Source organism: Neurospora hispaniola (genome assembly GCF_033458365.1).
Source record: "Neurospora hispaniola strain FGSC 10403 chromosome Unknown B0T23scaffold_8, whole genome shotgun sequence".
Taxonomy (NCBI): domain Eukaryota; kingdom Fungi; phylum Ascomycota; class Sordariomycetes; order Sordariales; family Sordariaceae; genus Neurospora; species Neurospora hispaniola.
In genome coordinates, this window is record NW_026944413.1 from 2,301,554 (window position 1) to 2,318,288 (window position 16,735).

Genomic DNA, 16,735 nt, shown 5'->3' on the forward strand with positions numbered 1-16,735 from the left:
ACTAAGGTGTTTACGCAAAAGCAAGCAGGACAAGTTCTAGGAGTTGGACACTGCCAGTGGCTAACGTTATCTCCCTTCGATCCTTCTCCTGCAGTAATTTAACTTCATCAAGCAAGAGTAAGTTAGACCTCACGCCTACGAGTTAATAACTTCATTTTTTCCAGAACTCTTGCAATTTGCGATCTGATCGGCTGGTGATTTGTAGAGAACAGCTCATTGATCGATTGAACTTTAGACAAGAACTTGGGCTAGTATGAAGTAAAGGGTATCGAAACTTTAATTGACGGCGAAAAAAGCAAGCTAACTAAAGACAGGCAGGGAATTCGGAATAGCCCCATCCATTACATATAAGGACTAACTCAAGGGACAGGGGTAACTCGTATGAAACGCCAAAAGGAACGTCCAAAAAGGCCTCAGAAGAGAAGGTTTCATGATACTGCGTCCATAGTCCATACTAACCAACCAACGATTGCTCTACTGCTGACGCTTATGATCCCCCACATCAGGCCTGTACACTCCATCCTCAACATACGCAGGCGGCAATTCCTCCGTCACTCCATCTGTCTGAGGAGCGTGAGCCGGATGCCCAGGGTACCCAGGCACGACAGGGGCAGTTGACGAAGACGACCCGAACTCCTCATACGAAGGCGGGGGCGGCTCGGAACCATGAGCGTGGGCGGCCTCAGCAGCGGCTTCGGCGGCCTTTGCGCGTGCAGCATCTGATGCTTGGGGCCCGGGAGGGGGCGGTACCACGCCGGTGGTTTCAGTGGATGGGCCAGCCGAGTTAAGGTCAAGACCGCGGACACCGGAGGTCACGCCGCTAACCTCGGCTGGGCCGCCTCCTGTATATGTAGAGGCAGGAGGAGGAGGGGCACGGTAAGCGTCTGTTGGCTGCTGGTTCAGCGGGGAGAAGTGACCGTGGGCACCGCCGGAATATCCCTGGCCTTGATGTGGCTGCTCGGAGAGGAGCTGGGGGTTGTAGAGGTAGCCTCCTGTTCCCGCGGGCGCTGGGGCGGGACCACCAGCTGGGCCACTGGGAGGCTTGCCAGGAGCGTAGTAGCCCTCGGGAGACGGCTCAGACAGAAGTTGAGGTTGGTAGGGCTGCTGTCCCTGACTGGGGTACGGCTGCTGAGCAGTGACAGGCTGGACATGATGCTGCGGGATATGTCCCTGAGGCATGTGTACCGTCTGCTGCTGTTGCTGCTGTCCCGCACCCTGCTGCTGACCCCTCCACCCCTCAGCACCCTTTAAAACCTCACGAAGACCGTTGACGACGGGAGGAGCGGAAACTTCGCCCTTGAGGATCTGCTGAACGGTGACTGGCCTGCCGTAGAAGGCGGCGTTGGCATCCTTGCGTTCGGTGACGACGGTTCCATCGACTTGCACGCCGGCGTAAAAGCCGCGCGACTTGACGTAGCTGTAGACGGGCTTCTTGACAGCCTCGACGAATGGGCTGGGCTTGCGGTTCTTGTTGACTTGCTTGCCGGCCTCCTCTGGGTGATCCGGGTCGAAGTCGGGATCGACAGGCGGGTTGGTGAACTGGGTGTTGTCCGAGGAAAGGATGGGCTTGCCATCGGCCGTTGTTGGCCGCGACGAAGGCTTACCATCCTTGCCCTTGCCCTTATCCGTCTTCTGCCCCTGTGGCACGCCCCAATCCAAAGCACCACCGGCGCCCCATGGCCCAGCGGTAACAGCCAGGTCGCTACCCAGGCTGAGACGGGTGCGGGTGAAAGCCTCGAGGGCCTCCTTGGAGTTGATGACAACGACGCAGTCGTAGATGTCCAGACCGACGACAAAACCGGCGCCGATGCTGTGGACGTGGATGCCGGACGGAGGGGACCAGCTGCCGTCGGGGAGGCGGGCGATCAGGACGCCGGAGCCGCTGGCACCCGTGACTTGAAAGCCGGCGCGAACGGTGGTGAAGATGGCCAAGCCTTGGGCCTTGGCGATGACTTTGGAAGGAATGGTGAGGAGAACACGCGACTTTTTCTTGGCGGTGGCAGCGTCAACAGGCTGTGTTTCGACGGGGGGCTTGGAGGCGGTTTCGGCGGCGGTAGGCTCGACCTTGTTGGCGACGGGGAAGGTGGTTTGGGGAGGGGCGGTGGTGGGAGCTGCGTCGCTGTAGATGCCGTCCTCTGGAAGTGAAATGACATGGTTAGCGGTTGATGACTAGCATAGAAGCGGCGGGAAGGTTGACATACTGCAGAAGCTCCTCAGGATACGGGCGGCCTTCTCGACCTCCTTATCCATGGGGCCTGGCAAGAAAGCCTCGGAGCCCATCTTGTTGGCTAGGGCGTTGATGGGAGCGGCGGCCTTGGTTCCCCATCCTGCTAGCTTCTGGCCCCATGAGAGCTTGACCTTTTCGTCTCCAGCCTTGCCAGACGAGGTAGGCCTGGGAGGGAACGGGGGCGGGTGTTCGTCGGTCGGGGTAGCGCCGTAAATGTCGTCTTTGTTGGCATTCGGTGGAGGCGCATATTGGGGATGCGATGGGTTGTAGTCGGGAATGGGCACCTCGTCGGGATGGCGAGGTTGTTGTTGGCCCTGGGCTGTAGAGGAAGAGGAAGAGAGAGCTTGGCCGGGAGGAGGGCCGGGAGGGGGAGGAGGGAAGTACTGGGCTTCCAGCTTTCGTTTTTCGTCGTTGCCGCTCATCGTTTATGTGTGTCGCTGTAGGTCCAAGTGTGGATCAAGGGAACCGTGAATATGGTTGAGGTCAATGGAGGAGAGATGGTGTTGTTGTTGTTGTTATAGGAAGATCAGTTGATGGATGCTGTCACTTGTTGCGGGGTCGGGAATACAGAAGGGGGCTTAGACGCTGTTGTCTCCTGGATGTGGAATGGTTCAACAAACAACCAAGTTACAGATTGAATTCCCCGAATTCGTAAGCTCTCGTGGTTTGTAGAGATCTACTTCGTATGCTTCTGTTGTCCTCGTGATGGATCTGGATTCTGTTGCTGTCCATCAAGGTCCACGGCATGGCCATAGGTGATGCTCACCCGGCCTTGTTGGCGATAATTGTTAGTGCACAGCTCCCCTAAAAGCCCCTCTGTAGTCTCACACCTTATCAGACTGGACGACGGGAGAAGTGGTGGGGTGGCTGGCATCTTACGTGGTGGAAGTCGGTTGATGTCATTTCTGTGGCTGAGCAGTGGCTGCCTCCCTTGAGCATCCACAAACGGGGGCTTGGCATGCTGTAATGGTCTTTGCGTGCCCGACAATTCGTCACACCTCAGCTCTCTTCATCGCCTCCAACACTCCATCACATCTTCAACTCGTCGACGAAGTCAACGAATTGTGAAGAGACAAAAGAAAGACCGCGTCAGTGTCGAGTATTTCCATTGTAACATTGGATGGAAACACCAGACCAGACGAAAGAACCCGCAAACGCCATGTCCAAAGCAAACCAAATGAAGACGGGGATCGCGGAGCCGAGTCTTTCTCACAGTCTTCTCATCCATGGACTTCAACGACCTTGAGCCGGACACTCTACCACGTTTTTTTTCCTGGACCATGTCAACATGTGATCGTTGCTTCATTCTACACTTGGATGTCACCTCAATGGACCATGTCTCGGCCTCATAGGTGGAATATTCACCCTCTCCGCGTGCTTTCCCCGCACATTTCCAGAGTACCATCCTGGCCAAAGACATCTTAACTGGCAAAATGCGACATCTACCTTATATATCACGGTGTAATTTCGCAGATATAGGCCCATGTTCGGGTTCAATACAAGGTATAAACACCGAGAAATCCCAGACATGTTGACCGAGGTGCACTTGACAATGTATCATCACCACTGCTCATCATGAGGCTCGTCACCATTGTCGCTGGCCTCATCGGCTTCTCTGTCGCCGCTCCCACCAACCAACCTCACGGCGATGCCCTCGGCACTCGCGCCCCATGGCCCAACGGCCCCCTTGTAACCTCCGGCCGTTGGATCCACGATGCCTCTGGTACCAACTTGACCTACGCCGGCATCAACTGGCCTGGAGCAGCCGATGTCATGATCCCCGAGGGTCTGCAGTATCAATCCATTGAGACCATCGTGTCCAAGATCAAGAGCCTTGGCATGAACGCCATCCGTCTAACTTTCGCCATTCAAATGGTCGACGAAATCTACTCCAACGGAGCGAAGGATATTACCCTCCAAAAGGCCTTCACTCAGGCTCTCGGGTCGACCAATGGCCCCAAGCTGCTCAACCAGGTCTTAGCCAAGAACCCCCAGTTCACGGCGAGTACTACCAGGTTGCAGGTGTTTGACGCCGTAGCGGCCGAGTGCGCAAAGCAGCACATCTTTGTCCATTTGGATAACCATATCTCCAAGGGCATGTGGTGCTGCTCGACTGACGATGGAAACAGCTGGTGGGGAGACACGTACTTTTCCGCAGCCAACTGGACGAGAGGTCTTGCTTATATGGCTAACCATGTATGTCTCCCTTGAATCCCCCCTTTTCCCTGTCATCCTGCTTCCCATTGACACCGTCGTGATTCCCAGGGCAAACAATGGACATCCCTCATGTCCATCGGCCTCCGCAATGAACCGCGCGAGCCTACCTCTGGGGCAGCCAAATCCACATACAACTGGCAAACATGGTACACATACATGAAGCAGGGCGCCGAAGCCGTGCACTCCTCGAACCCCGACCTTCTCATCTTCTTGTCCGGCCTGTCCTTCGATACTTTCCTGACGCCTGTCGTCCGGGGCACCGCCTTGACCCCGGGAACCGGCAAGTTCAGCTTCAACGACTTTCCCGGCTACGCCAACAAACTCGTCCTCGAACTGCACAACTATGAAACCAGCGCCACCAACTGCAATGATTTGCAAAATAATTTGTACAGCAATGGATTCCAGGCGTTGACGAGCTATGCGGTAAACCAGTTCCCGGTTATGTTGACCGAGTTTGGGTTCCAGATGGATGCGAGTACGTGGCAGGGGACGTACGCTAGCTGTCTGGCAAGCTATTTGCCCGCACAGAAGGCTGGCTGGTTTATCTGGGTACTGGCGGGGTCGTATTACATCCGGTCTGGCACGCAGGATTACGACGAGGGATGGGGGCTGCTGACCCATGATTGGAGTACGTGGAGGAGTCCAAGTTATGTCAACGGGGCGTTGATTCCCATGGTCAAGGACACCCTCAGCTAGAGGCCCAGCTAAGCAGCAAATACACTCTGTCCCGCCCATCTCTTCACGTTTATGCCTCTGCATTTTCCTCCTTTACCTCCTCAGCCTTATAAGGCTCCTCCTCCACATACACATCCCAATCATACTTTCTCCCCACATGATCCGCTCTCAACTGCTTCTGTCCCCTTCCATACACCTTTTCTCTCGCCGTCCATGCCTCCACTCCCTCAGATTCTTGCTCCGGATACAGCCCCCGTCTCCTCAACTCCGGCACCAATAACTCCACCACCTCTTGAAACGTCCCAGGCGTCGCCACATACGCGACATTGAACCCATCCACATCTGCCTCTCTCACCCACCTTTCCATCTCATCTGCCACCTGCTCCGCCATCCCCACCGCCACAGGCCCCAGACCACCAATTGCTGCTCGTTCCGCTACTACGCGCGGCGTCCATTTAGGCACCTCTTCCGAAGGAGTGGTGAAGTTATCCAGAATCGACAAGATCTTATTCTTCTCCGTGGAATCCGACGCCGAAATCTCCTGATCCAGATCCTCAAACTGACTAATATCAATCCCCGTCCATCCAGCAAAGAGGACCAATCCACCAATGACGCTGGCGTTGTTGCGCGCTTCTTCATACTTGGCCTGTGCCTCCTCTTCCGTGCGGCCAACAATGGGAGTAAACGTCGCGAACACCTTCAAACTAGCAGGATCGCGACCTTTTTGTCGCGCCAACTCTCTCAGTTTTTGGACTTTGGGTGCCAAGACCGAGGGAGAATGGGAAGATACAAAGACTGCCTCTGCGTGAGTTGTCGCGAACTCGGAGCCCGCTGAGGAGGTGCCAGCTTGGAAGAGGAAGGGGGTGCGTTGCGGGGAGGGCGGGACGATGTGCGGGGTGGACAGTTGGAAGTATTTTCCCGAATGGTTGATTTGCCGGACTTGGGAGGGGTCACTGTAGATGTCAGAGGATGGGGAGAGTTGGATGGCGGAGGGGGTCCAGGAGGCGTTCCAGAGTCTGAAGTTGGGCAGATGCGTCAGTACAGGCCTCCAATTTCGAGGGAGAGAGAAAGAGCAAGAGGACAGAGAAAAGGGGGCAACGTACTTGTACAACACTCTCAAGTACTCGTCAGCTTGCTCGTACCGCTGGTCATGTTCGATGGGGTTATCGAGCCCGATAGCCTTGAACGCGCTCTTCTTCCAACTCGTCACGATGTTCCAACCAATTCGGCCTTTGGTCAAATGATCAAGCGTCGAAAACCGCTTCGCCAGCAAGAAGGGAGGCTCGAAGGAAGTGGAAGCCGTGATACCAAAGGCGAGGTTTTTCGTAACGGCCGCCATTGCGGAAATGGGCTGTTCAGAGCTGCTGTTAGCGGTGTCTTTTTGTCGAAGGAAAATACATCCATGTTGCAATATCCACGTTTTATATGGCCGCGGCACCACGACGAAAAAAACCAAAAAAAAGGAACATGAACAAAAATAAGAGGCCAAAAAATTTTGGTAGTTGGTCAACGATACCCGAAGGCATCCCCTCATCGGTCACAGCTCGACCTCGTCAGCCCAGGTAGACTTGATGTTGCAATCATATAGACTACAGGTGTGCCTGAGCAATAGTTGTGTCGAAAGTTGCCACCACAAGGACTCGAACCCGTGGCGTTTTGAGCGGGAATCAATATGGGTGTTACGGGTGCGTAATACCAGCCGCCGCTCGACCAACTACCCGTTGGTTGTTGTTGGGGAATCTACTTGGGACGGGATCCTATAAGGGACCTGGGCGAAGGGAGGGTGCTGGTGCTGTAGGTTAGGTTGGGGGGCTCGACTGGATGCGTGCCTTCCCGTCCTTTGACTGTTGACGGCTGTCATCCGATGTTGGCGGATCTTCCTCACCATTATTTCCTTCTTTTCGTTACGTCTACGATTCCTCACCCCTTCCTCCACTCTGAACCCCCTTCTTCCCTTCCATGGACTTCCACTTCCCCATCAACAAATATGGTTTGTAAAAGAAACGACTTACAATGATAGGATCCCCCACCGGCCACTGCGCCCCCCTCCTCACGCACTCATCCAAGCTGCCCTCGTACGTATCATACCCGCCATACGTATCCGCCAGGAACAGCGCGTTGATGCCTCCCTTTTCCAAGAGTATGGCCAGGTTGATCCAGTAGTCAAGCGACTCGAACTTGGTGGTGGATCGGTCAGACTGGTTCTTCCATTGTCCTGGTGAGAGATGGCCGGGGGTGAACATGTCGAAGGCGTTGAGGAGGATTTGTTTCTTCGGGATCTGGGTGGTGCCATTGGCCGTAGGGGGTTCGTGTGTGTTGGTCATGTTGGGGGGTTGTGATGCGGCTGTGAGTGTGGGTTTCAATGATGACAAAAGTGTGGAAAGTTTAAAGTTAGGTGAGGATGACTTTGACCGCGTTGAAGGATGATGCTGACACTTTGATGTCAACAGCTGTCGTCCCGTTGAGGGCTCAGCTCTTTGGAGGGTTCAGACCCTTCATATACCAGGCCCAACCCTTGCTCACGCTCTTATTGCCGCGATCACAGCGGGATGTCGACATCGCGGCACCGGTCCCTCGGTCACAGTCCCGTGCGGGGGTGCATGTTGTCATCAAGGGGTGGATGGTGCCATGCAGATGGTACTGGAGGTATTGCATCAGACCACCACCCCTGGATGCCACGCTTGTCATGTCATCGGTTTGGTCAAGACGAACCATCTACGGATCCCGCGCTTCGTCTTACAGTCTTACGGACAGAGATTGATGTCATTGGACAGGGCAACCCAAGGAGGTTCACGATCGTGCTTCTGTTCATCCATCGACAGCCAAATCGCTGAAGTCTCCGTATCATTCTCTATCAACTTTGCGGGTCACTGCCACAAAGCTCTGGCTTCTCCAATGTGTTCTAACCACACTTTTTCGAAGTCACATTCACCTCCTCTCGTCTCTTCTCCGAATTTAAGAGTAAACCTCGGCGCACCCACCCCTAAACCTACGCGCACCCAAAAACCGGGAAATGTAGGACCATACAGCTGATGACACCTGACATTGTAAACCCCGTTTTTACTAGCTAAATTTCGACTTTTCAATGCACGAAACATTCCCTCTAACTTAGTCATTTCTTTCGCGCTTTTTTCACACGGCCATTTACACTATTACATTACAGCACTTTAACACAATTACACATCGCAATCGCACTACCACATCCACCCCCCAACAATATACGTAATATTACTCAAATTAATCGCCCTTAATCGGCTATAAATAGTATTAATTATATTTAATTACTAACGTTTAATAAATATCTTTTTAAACTCTCTACAATACCCCTACGTCGGCGCAACCTTATTATTATCGTAATTCTACTACTTCGTCGGCTACCTTCGTAAATAGCTATACTTTAATCGACAATAATATTGAATAGTTTATTCTAGCCGACGACGCCTTATTCAACCTCCCTCCCGGTAATATTAATATAATTATACGTAAGGTTATTGAAATATATTACTACTATAAATTTAAAATTGCGACCGCGCATAACAATTATTTTAAGATAGGGCCTATAATTAGCGAAGTGTATCGTAGAATCTTTAAATACGACCGCGCTAAATTATACCCGCGAGAATTTAAGAACCCTTATAAAAAGCGACATTTAACGACCAAAAAGACCGTACGCAAATATCCCTTTAATATCGTTATCCAAATATTTAAGAAGAACGATTATAAATATACCGTACGGGCAATTAATCGTATATACTACTATCATCCTCTATTTTATAACCTCTCTTATTATTTAGTCTTTCAATAATAAATTAATATAGAGAGTTAGTTGTATATTCAAAGTCTCCTTCAACAATACGAATTGACTATATACAGTATATACTTAATAGTCAAGACTAAATTCCCCAAACTATTACTTATATATAAAGACCTTAATAATTAACGTTAATAATTGCAACGAATTAATAATAATAAATATATTAATATATAAATATTCGTACGTATTATCGAAAATAATAAACTCGTTACACTCAAATATTATTACTTTAATTACAGTATTAATAACAACAGTAATAAGGACGATGAAACTACTATATTACGCTATAGTCTTTAGGTTTTATATAAATAAAAGAAAATATAAAAGTAATACCTATATACCCTATTATTTAATACAACGTACAAGACCAACCGGTATTATATACCAACCGTATAAGGCATTATAGTTATACTAGAAAAGTCATTTATACTAATCTTTTAAATAGTTATTAACAATAAAAGGAATAAAGAATTTAATTAGTTTATTAAATATATTAAAAAGACGATAAATAACCTCTCGATACCCAATCCAGCGGTTATTATAATTAATAGTAATAGTCAATTAATTCGAGCTATTAATCAAATCTTCCCAAATACTCAACGTTAACATTACGTATAGTATATTAACTATAATGTTATTAAATACCTTAAAGATAATTGGCAACGCATAAATCAAAACGATTTAGTACAGATCGAGGCCGATTAATAACAATCTAGTAATAAGGAGGACAATAAGGAGGAGGCTAACGAGGAGGATAGCAATAGAAATAATTCTAATAATAATAAAGCGGCCGTATAATAATTATAATAAGAAGTAATAGATTAATATAATTAAGATAATATTAATAAAGTATACTATATATATAAAAAGGTTAAGATAATTATTAGAATGTAGGCTAGGTTAGGCCTACTTCCTAATAAGGTTGCTAATACTAGAGTAAAGTTCTTTTATATATAGCAGTATATAATCTACGCACCGTCGATACCGGAATTTAAAAACGCTTTATCACTTCTACATTATCAATTTAGGGGGGCACAAGGAACTATTATTAAATAGATTACGACTAACTTACTCCCTTACAAAACAGAATAAACTAATTACTATATAAAAGGGTATTTCAACTATAAATAAAGAACTACATCACTAAGTAAATCCAATAACGGCTCCCTCAAATCGTATAGGTTATTTATATACAGCGATTTAATTAATCTATATAACGCCAACAAACAATACTCCCTCCGCCACTATATCTACTTTAAAGAGATTATTACCAAATTATTATTTTGTATATATATAAATACAATCGGGCTCCCATAGGTAGGCAATATTCTACTTAATATTACAACTTAAGTATATAATTTACTTACTAATTAATATAACTAATTAAAGGGTAGCCTCCCTACTTTAAATTACCCTAATAAGACTCTCCAGCCGTATACTCAGCAATTTAAAACGCAATTTAATCTACTTTATACCTATAAAATAAAAGCTAAAAAGGAAATTAACAAGACAATACTAATCACTAAAAACAACTACTACTTATTCTAATATTTTATTTAATAACGGGTAAAACTACTATTATCCCCTCCCCGAATCAACCCTATACTAACTTCCATACTAAGATACAATAGATAAATATCTACATCTTCGTCCGGCCATTAAAACTATACCCAAGGAACGCCCGCCAAAGCAGGGTAATCCATTTAGTAACAAAGCTATTCTACCAAATCAAAACAAAAAGGCTAGCAAAAAACCCGCCACGCTACGTAATAAATTAAAGAATACTCAACCTATTCGAATAGTAGGCCGCCGTAACTATTCTCAATACAAAGCTAATCCTATAATTAAAGAAATAAATGCCGATAATACTCGCAATTATATATAGAGCGAAGCGCGCAATTATATTAATATAGCTAACAACAATAAAGAGGAGGAGGAAAACAACGAACTAGGGAGATACTAGGAGGCGAAGGTTCGAAAGTAAATAGCAAAAGAGAAGGAGGATAAAATTATCGAAATATTATCGTCGGGCTCGTCTAACGAGCTCTCTAAATTATTAGAACTGTCAAATATTAATATTTAGAGTAGTTTTACAATTAATTAATTCTAATTATCTACAAATACTGTTAATTGAATAGAATAATCGATTCCCAATATTTTATACTCAACGCTATAAAAGTATTATAAGATTTGGGTAATTGGGGATTACATAGCTGGGCGACCCAGCTGGCAAATCTGACCAAGGTACTAGACATATAAAACGACTAAAAACACAGCAAAAATACGATAATTTCAATATCAGCTGCCCAAGGGGTTTTTGGGTGCGCGTAGGTTTAGGGGTGGGTGCGCCGAGGTTTACTCGAATTTAAAGCCGCAGTGATTTCAGTTTCCGCGTTCTGCTCAGTATCAACCGTGGGTTTACTGTCAAAACCTGTCAGCCTGGCTCCTCAACGTCCACTGGCAACAACTTACTTTGATCTCTTCAGAGCAACATTCAAAAACTGAGCCGTAATAATCAAGCAAACGGCATTCGCCAAGACAAACGAGTACCCCTTCTTGAACTGGGGTGCCTCCTTAGTCGGAAACGTCAAAAGCTGCGTCCAGGCGGTCGTGCTCTGCGCAACCGTGTTCAGCAACACGATGGCAAACGACCTTTCGGCCGATGACTTCCCCAAGATGGCATTAATCCATCCGTATAACACCGCCGACATGGCCACGGACGAGTACGTCGTCATGAAGGCGAACCACAGCGCCGACTCGGGAACTTTCCAGATGACCAGAATGATGAGGCCGATGATGTTCCAGACATGAGCAATCGTGATCGCCCACGCCGGGCCGACCACCAAGTCCGAGATGAAGCAGATCAACAAGACATAAAAGATGCCAATTGCGGGACTGATGGTACCCAGCTCGTTGACCTTGGACTGGCTGTACCGTCCCAGGCTCTTCAGCCACAGCAAGTAGCCTCCAGCCGAGTAGTTCAAGCTCCCGTTCCAGAAGAAGATGTCCAGCATCAGCAACGCCCAAAACTTCCAGTTGTTCGCCAGACTTTTGAGCGTGCCAAGTTTGAACTTTGGATGTACGACCGAATGTCCCACTCTCGCTAATCTCTCCTTCGCAATCTGCACGTCCTCGTCCTTCAAGAACCACGTGTTTGGATTCTCCGGCGTGCCAGGTAAAATGAAGTACCCCAAAATTCCCACGGGAATGGTGACGAGCGCGCAAATGATGTACATCCACCGCCACCCCGCCAGTCCGTTTACACCCTCCAACCTCGACGACGCCCCAGACTGGATCAATCCCGCAGTCAGCGTCCCCAGCGTCAACCCGGTATAAAACACGCCTCCCCTCCTGCTAATCTCATCCCCGCGATACCAGCTCCCAAAGATGTAATGGATAGCCGGGTAGAAGGCGGCTTCGAACCAGCCGATCAAGAATCGGAAGGCAGCCATCTGGCCAAAGGAGTTGGCGCGGTATTGTGCCAAGGTAAAAAAGCCCCAGGCAATGTCGAGGAAGGGAATGGTCCAGTGCATGGGCAAGTAGGTGAAGAGGAACATGAAGGGGATTTGGCCGACGACGGCGCCGACGGTGTAGAGCGTTTGCAGCTGGACGAGCTCGTTACCGTGGAAACCGAGGTCTTCTTTGAGGCCGGCTACGTAGGCGTTGTCTGTGGGGGGAAATCATTGTTAGCTGGGCTGTCCTTATGCGGGCTAGAGAAGGAATTGAAAGAGAGAAGGAAGGCAGAAACAACGCACTGAGATTGGCCTGGTCAATGTACTTGATCCAGTAGGCAAGGAAGGCGTAAGGGACGATGAGCAGGTCGAGCTTCATGATGAGGCGCCGCTCGCGAGGAGTGTCGCTGTCAGCGAACCATTTGACGTGATACCATTTCCGCTTGACGGTGTCGAATTGGTGGTGGGCCGCCATTGTCTGGTTGTGCTAGGTCAAGCTCTTTCCGAACTCTGATGTCGAGGCAGGACAGACGGGAAGAGCGACTTGATCACCTTCAAAAGCGGAACGAGTTAGCACAAGGACATCAACAAGGCTGGAGGTACTTCTTTCTAAACATGCCTTTACGACAGAGCGATACATCTAGACCTACCTGTCTACGAGACGCCAAGTGTTCCCGCGACGCAGGTTGATAACACCAAAACACCGGGTGTGCACCGACAGGACGGATGACCCTGGGACCCTGAAATGACCCATGGTGTGCAGCCTCGACCTGGAACTGCCGTACGCCCAGCGCGAGGAACTGAATTGTGCAAAAAACCGAGCAATTGCGGCGTAAAAGGAGCTGGTTTGCAGGGGACGTGGTCGTCCTCAATTCAGATCAGGGCCAGCCACGTGGATTCTGTCGAGCTGTACTTTCATTCGCTAGCCGGCCTACAGAGACGAACCTCCGAAGGCACTAGTAGGATATCGTGACTTTCACATATCCAAACTGCTCTTAACTGCTCTCAACCGCTCGGGTGTCTCCATGTCGCCCAAAGTCAAGAAGCAGAAACAGCAAAGTACGGGATTTGCAGGTTGAAGCGTGGGATGTCGCAAGCGCTAGTCATCGTCACGCATTCAGTTTGGAGGAAGGAACATATCACGTACATGACTGGACACCTGCTACAGTAGTGGTAAAGCAGCCCCGTTATCAATGCCCATTTGAGAGTGGCCGAAGGAACGATGATTGTTTGTTGACGGGGATGTTCCAACCCCCGGGGAAAGTAGGGTGGGGGTCCGGGTTAGGGTTGCCCGAAGCGTCCTTTCCGAGTTTCTTTTACTCACACTTACCGTGGACACTCGCCTTTGTTCTCGCCATTCTGATGATTATCGCAGTACAAACAACCCTGCATGGAAAGGATACCACTGGGCAATTTTGGGTCCAGCCAGTTTTCTTTCGTTTCCTTTTGTCGAATCCAAAGCAAACCACTAACAAATGACACCTTATCAAGCAACATCAATCAGGACAAGACCAAGTGGATCCCCATCACCTTCGCTAACAAGTAACACCACCAGCCCCAAGGTACCAAGATGGCGTCATCCAACCTCCACCTCACATCAGACACGCCCAAGACGCGATCAGCATCCTTTCAGCCCTGGTTCAGCAACCCGAGACTACCACCACCACCGGTCTTCGGAGGAGCGATCAATGGGGGTTACAGAAGCCCGGATTGGCAACACGGCAGCAAGTCATCTTTGCCGACCATCGACCCCGCACATGGTGTTATGCTACGAAGGCTTGACGTGCTTTTGGGGGAACCTCCAGAAATGGCATGGGATGGAACGATACACCGCGGATACGGTACTACCAGAAACAATGCATGGCGATAACGCGCCAGTTTGGGCAAGAGACTCAGAAGAGGGGGAGTGATGGCGATGAAGCAGTGTCGATGATGTGATGCTGTCGCATGGTGTAATGCCGTGACATGAATTTGACTATCGCGTGGAGTCAGGACACTCACAAATACTTCGTGGAGTTGTTGTGTCCATGTCCTTGTGCTTTGTTCGTTTCTTTTGCGGGAAAAGAGAAGGTGCGACATCCACATTACTCACATTCACAATGGCAAGAACAACAACAACAGAAACGAAGGTAAACGGCCAAGTCGTAACCGTGGTTGACAAGCTGAGTAAACTCTCAGTATCAGAAGAGGAAGTTACAAGTGAGCCCAGCGCGCCGGGTACCCCAGAGACTTCAGTCAACGCTCAACCTCAGTACAGCTTCGTCCCGTTTGAGCCACATCCAGGATACCCCAAGTCTCGCATCAGTCTCGTGAACAGGTTCATTGACCAACCACGAGAACTCCGGGTTGCTGTTATCGGTGGTGGTCTTTCCGGTGTTCTTGCGGGTGTTTTGCTTCCGGCCAAGGTCCCCAACATCAAGTTGACCATCTATGAGAAAAACCACGACTTTGTGAGTAAACCCACAGCTCTCCTTCCAGCCCCTATCACTGAGCTTCTCAGCTAACACATGATCAGGGAGGTACTTGGCTCGAAAATGTTTACCCCGGAGTCCGATGTGACATCCCCTCCCACGTCTACCAGTCAACCTTTGAGCCCAAGCTTGACTGGAGCGACCAATTCGCTGGTGGTGCCGAGATTCGGGACTACTGGCAAAGCGTAGCAAAGAAGCACAATGTATACCAATATGCACGTTTCCACACCAAGGTCGAAGGCCTCAACTGGAACGACTTCGAGTCCGTCTGGGAAGTAACCATCAAGAACCTTCAAACCGGGGAGACAATCACCGAAAAGGCGGACAGCGTTATCACTGCCATCGGCCGTTTCAATGCTTGGAAGCTTCCCAGCTACCCCGGCATCGCTGACTACAAGGGCGTCCTCCGACATGCCTCACACTGGGACCCGTCCTTTGACCCTTCTGGCAAGGCCGTAGCTGTCATTGGTAACGGCGCCAGCGGTATCCAGCTCGTTGCAAACCTCCAACCATCGGTTGCCCGGCTGGATCACTACGTCCGCAATCCGACCTGGATCGCCGCCTCCTGGGCAGGCGACGTTCGGCAGGCCGGGCCTCAGCCCTACTCAGACGAGCAAATTGCTCTCTTCAAGTCTGATCCAGACGCCTACCTCAACTTCCGCAAGGAAATGGAAGATAAATATTGGCGCCGCTTCAACGCTTTCTTCCGCGGTAGCAAAGACAGCACCGAACTGCGTGAGCGTTTCACGCAAATCATGCACGAGCGGCTCGCCAAGAAGCCTGAACTAATCGAGCACATTGTGCCCGACTTTTCACCCAACTGCCGCCGCTTGACGCCTGGTCCCGGTTACCTCGAAGCCATCTCTGAGCCCAACGTGGAGTACATCCACACGCGCATTCGCCGCTTCACTGAGAGCGGCATCGAAACTGAGGACGGCAAGGAGCGGAAGGTGGACGCCATCTTCTGCGCCACGGGCGCCAACGTCTCGCAGGTCATCCCCTTCCCCGTCGTTGCCAAGGGCAAGAACCTCCAGGATGCGTGGAATCCCGAGCTGAAGGGCAAGAGCGACGAGCACCACGGCTTCCCCTACACTTACCTCGGCGTGGCCACGCCCGGGTTTCCGAACCTGTTCTTCCTGCAGGGACCGCACGGCACGGGACCGAGCGGGACTGTCCCACATAGCGCCGAGACACAGCTTACGCTGCTGGCAAAGATTCTACGGAAGGTGGGAAGGGAAGGCATCAAGAGCATTGTCCCTTCCAGAAAAGCAGCGGATGACTTTGTCGAGTACTCGGATGCCTTCTTCTCTTCTACGGTGCTGACTGATAACTGCAGCTCTTGGTACAACGGCGGCAGGCCGGGGGCGAGGATTCATGGTATTTGGCCCGGGTCAGCGGGGCACTTGACGGTGGTGAGACAGCATCCCAGGTGGGAGGATTGGGAGTATGAGTATCTTGGGGAGACAGGTAATAGGTTTCAGTGGTACTTTGGTAATGGGTGGACGAGCAGGGAGGCGGATCCGCAGTCGGATATGACACCTTATTTGAGGAGTCCGGGGGAGAAGGTGGAGTTGAGGGATGTACATGAGAGTTGGTGGAATTTGCCCTGATTGTCTGTATTACCGGTGTCTTTGGGTTCCTTTGACGATGAAACAATCTTCGACTTTCTAGTCGTTTGGAGAACAAGGGAATGGCCGCGGATGCAATCTGAGTGGAGTTGTACAGCTTCTTCGCAGGGCTTCACAATCTCAAAGTCTAAAGCTCCAAGATGAGCAAGTGCACATGACAATCAGGCAGGTACGGTGCGGAGGTACGGCCGGCTTTGTGCTGCATTCAATGAGTCTTGGTCTCGGAGAAATGGCGTCCCAGGGGTGAAAAC

General features: G+C 50.0%; 7 protein-coding genes across 7 annotated transcripts; 3 read left to right on the forward strand and 4 right to left on the reverse strand.

Moving 5' to 3' along the window:
- Positions 1-185: 185 nt before the first annotated feature.
- B0T23DRAFT_423355 (uncharacterized protein) lies at positions 186-3,095 on the reverse strand. The gene is made up of 2 exons (XM_062839827.1): positions 2,202-3,095; positions 186-2,135 (listed from the first exon to the last, which is right to left on the reverse strand). The coding sequence occupies exons 1-2, from the start codon at positions 2,647-2,649 to the stop codon at positions 475-477; spliced, it is 2,109 nt and encodes a 702-aa protein (XP_062689495.1). The 5' UTR covers positions 2,650-3,095; the 3' UTR covers positions 186-474.
- A 403-nt stretch (positions 3,096-3,498) lies between these two features.
- Positions 3,499-5,165, forward strand: B0T23DRAFT_237286 (glycoside hydrolase superfamily). Its single transcript, XM_062833979.1, has 2 exons — positions 3,499-4,423; positions 4,493-5,165. Exons 1-2 carry the CDS (start codon positions 3,803-3,805, stop codon positions 5,138-5,140), a joined length of 1,269 nt encoding a protein of 422 aa, XP_062689496.1. The 5' UTR covers positions 3,499-3,802; the 3' UTR covers positions 5,141-5,165.
- Positions 5,166-5,189: 24 nt separating this feature from the next.
- On the reverse strand, positions 5,190-7,443 carry B0T23DRAFT_365931 (luciferase-like domain-containing protein; the record flags this gene model as incomplete). The annotated part of the gene is made up of 3 exons (XM_062836378.1): positions 5,190-6,135; positions 6,223-6,470; positions 7,132-7,443. The coding sequence occupies 3 exons, from the start codon at positions 7,441-7,443 to the stop codon at positions 5,190-5,192; spliced, it is 1,506 nt and encodes a 501-aa protein (XP_062689497.1).
- A 627-nt stretch (positions 7,444-8,070) lies between these two features.
- B0T23DRAFT_295450 (uncharacterized protein) lies at positions 8,071-8,235 on the reverse strand (the record flags this gene model as incomplete). The annotated part of the gene is made up of 1 exon (XM_062834287.1): positions 8,071-8,235. A coding segment is annotated over one exon (165 nt), but the record flags the coding sequence as incomplete, so codon positions are not given.
- A 3,059-nt stretch (positions 8,236-11,294) lies between these two features.
- Positions 11,295-13,028, reverse strand: B0T23DRAFT_237332 (major facilitator superfamily domain-containing protein). The gene is made up of 3 exons (XM_062833980.1): positions 13,005-13,028; positions 12,689-12,937; positions 11,295-12,600 (listed from the first exon to the last, which is right to left on the reverse strand). The coding sequence occupies exons 2-3, from the start codon at positions 12,858-12,860 to the stop codon at positions 11,402-11,404; spliced, it is 1,371 nt and encodes a 456-aa protein (XP_062689499.1). The 5' UTR covers positions 12,861-12,937; positions 13,005-13,028; the 3' UTR covers positions 11,295-11,401.
- Positions 13,029-13,694: 666 nt separating this feature from the next.
- Positions 13,695-14,456, forward strand: B0T23DRAFT_237335 (uncharacterized protein). Its single transcript, XM_062833981.1, has one exon. The coding sequence runs from the start codon at positions 13,861-13,863 to the stop codon at positions 14,293-14,295; it is 435 nt and encodes a 144-aa protein (XP_062689500.1). The 5' UTR covers positions 13,695-13,860; the 3' UTR covers positions 14,296-14,456.
- Positions 14,457-14,484: 28 nt separating this feature from the next.
- Positions 14,485-16,466, forward strand: B0T23DRAFT_324255 (uncharacterized protein; the record flags this gene model as incomplete). Its single annotated transcript, XM_062835411.1, has 2 exons — positions 14,485-14,835; positions 14,901-16,466. The coding sequence occupies 2 exons, from the start codon at positions 14,485-14,487 to the stop codon at positions 16,464-16,466; spliced, it is 1,917 nt and encodes a 638-aa protein (XP_062689501.1).
- Between the last annotated feature and the right edge of the window lie 269 nt (positions 16,467-16,735).

Bases quoted from the DNA above. Each gene is read 5' to 3' on its own strand.
- B0T23DRAFT_423355 (XM_062839827.1), bottom strand. From the start codon at position 2,649: ATGAGCGGCAACGACGAAAAACGAAAGCTGGAAGCCCAGTACTTCCCT. The intron at 2,136-2,201 runs GTATGTCAACCT...TTTCACTTCCAG, and splicing joins TATCCTGAGGAGCTTCTGCA to AGGACGGCATCTACAGCGAC.
- B0T23DRAFT_237335 (XM_062833981.1), top strand. From the start codon at position 13,861: ATGACACCTTATCAAGCAACATCAATCAGGACAAGACCAAGTGGATCC.
- B0T23DRAFT_237332 (XM_062833980.1), bottom strand. From the start codon at position 12,860: ATGGCGGCCCACCACCAATTCGACACCGTCAAGCGGAAATGGTATCAC. The intron at 12,601-12,688 runs GTGCGTTGTTTC...TTCCCCCCACAG, and splicing joins CATTGACCAGGCCAATCTCA to ACAACGCCTACGTAGCCGGC.
- B0T23DRAFT_237286 (XM_062833979.1), top strand. From the start codon at position 3,803: ATGAGGCTCGTCACCATTGTCGCTGGCCTCATCGGCTTCTCTGTCGCC. The intron at 4,424-4,492 runs GTATGTCTCCCT...CGTGATTCCCAG, and splicing joins TTGCTTATATGGCTAACCAT to GGCAAACAATGGACATCCCT.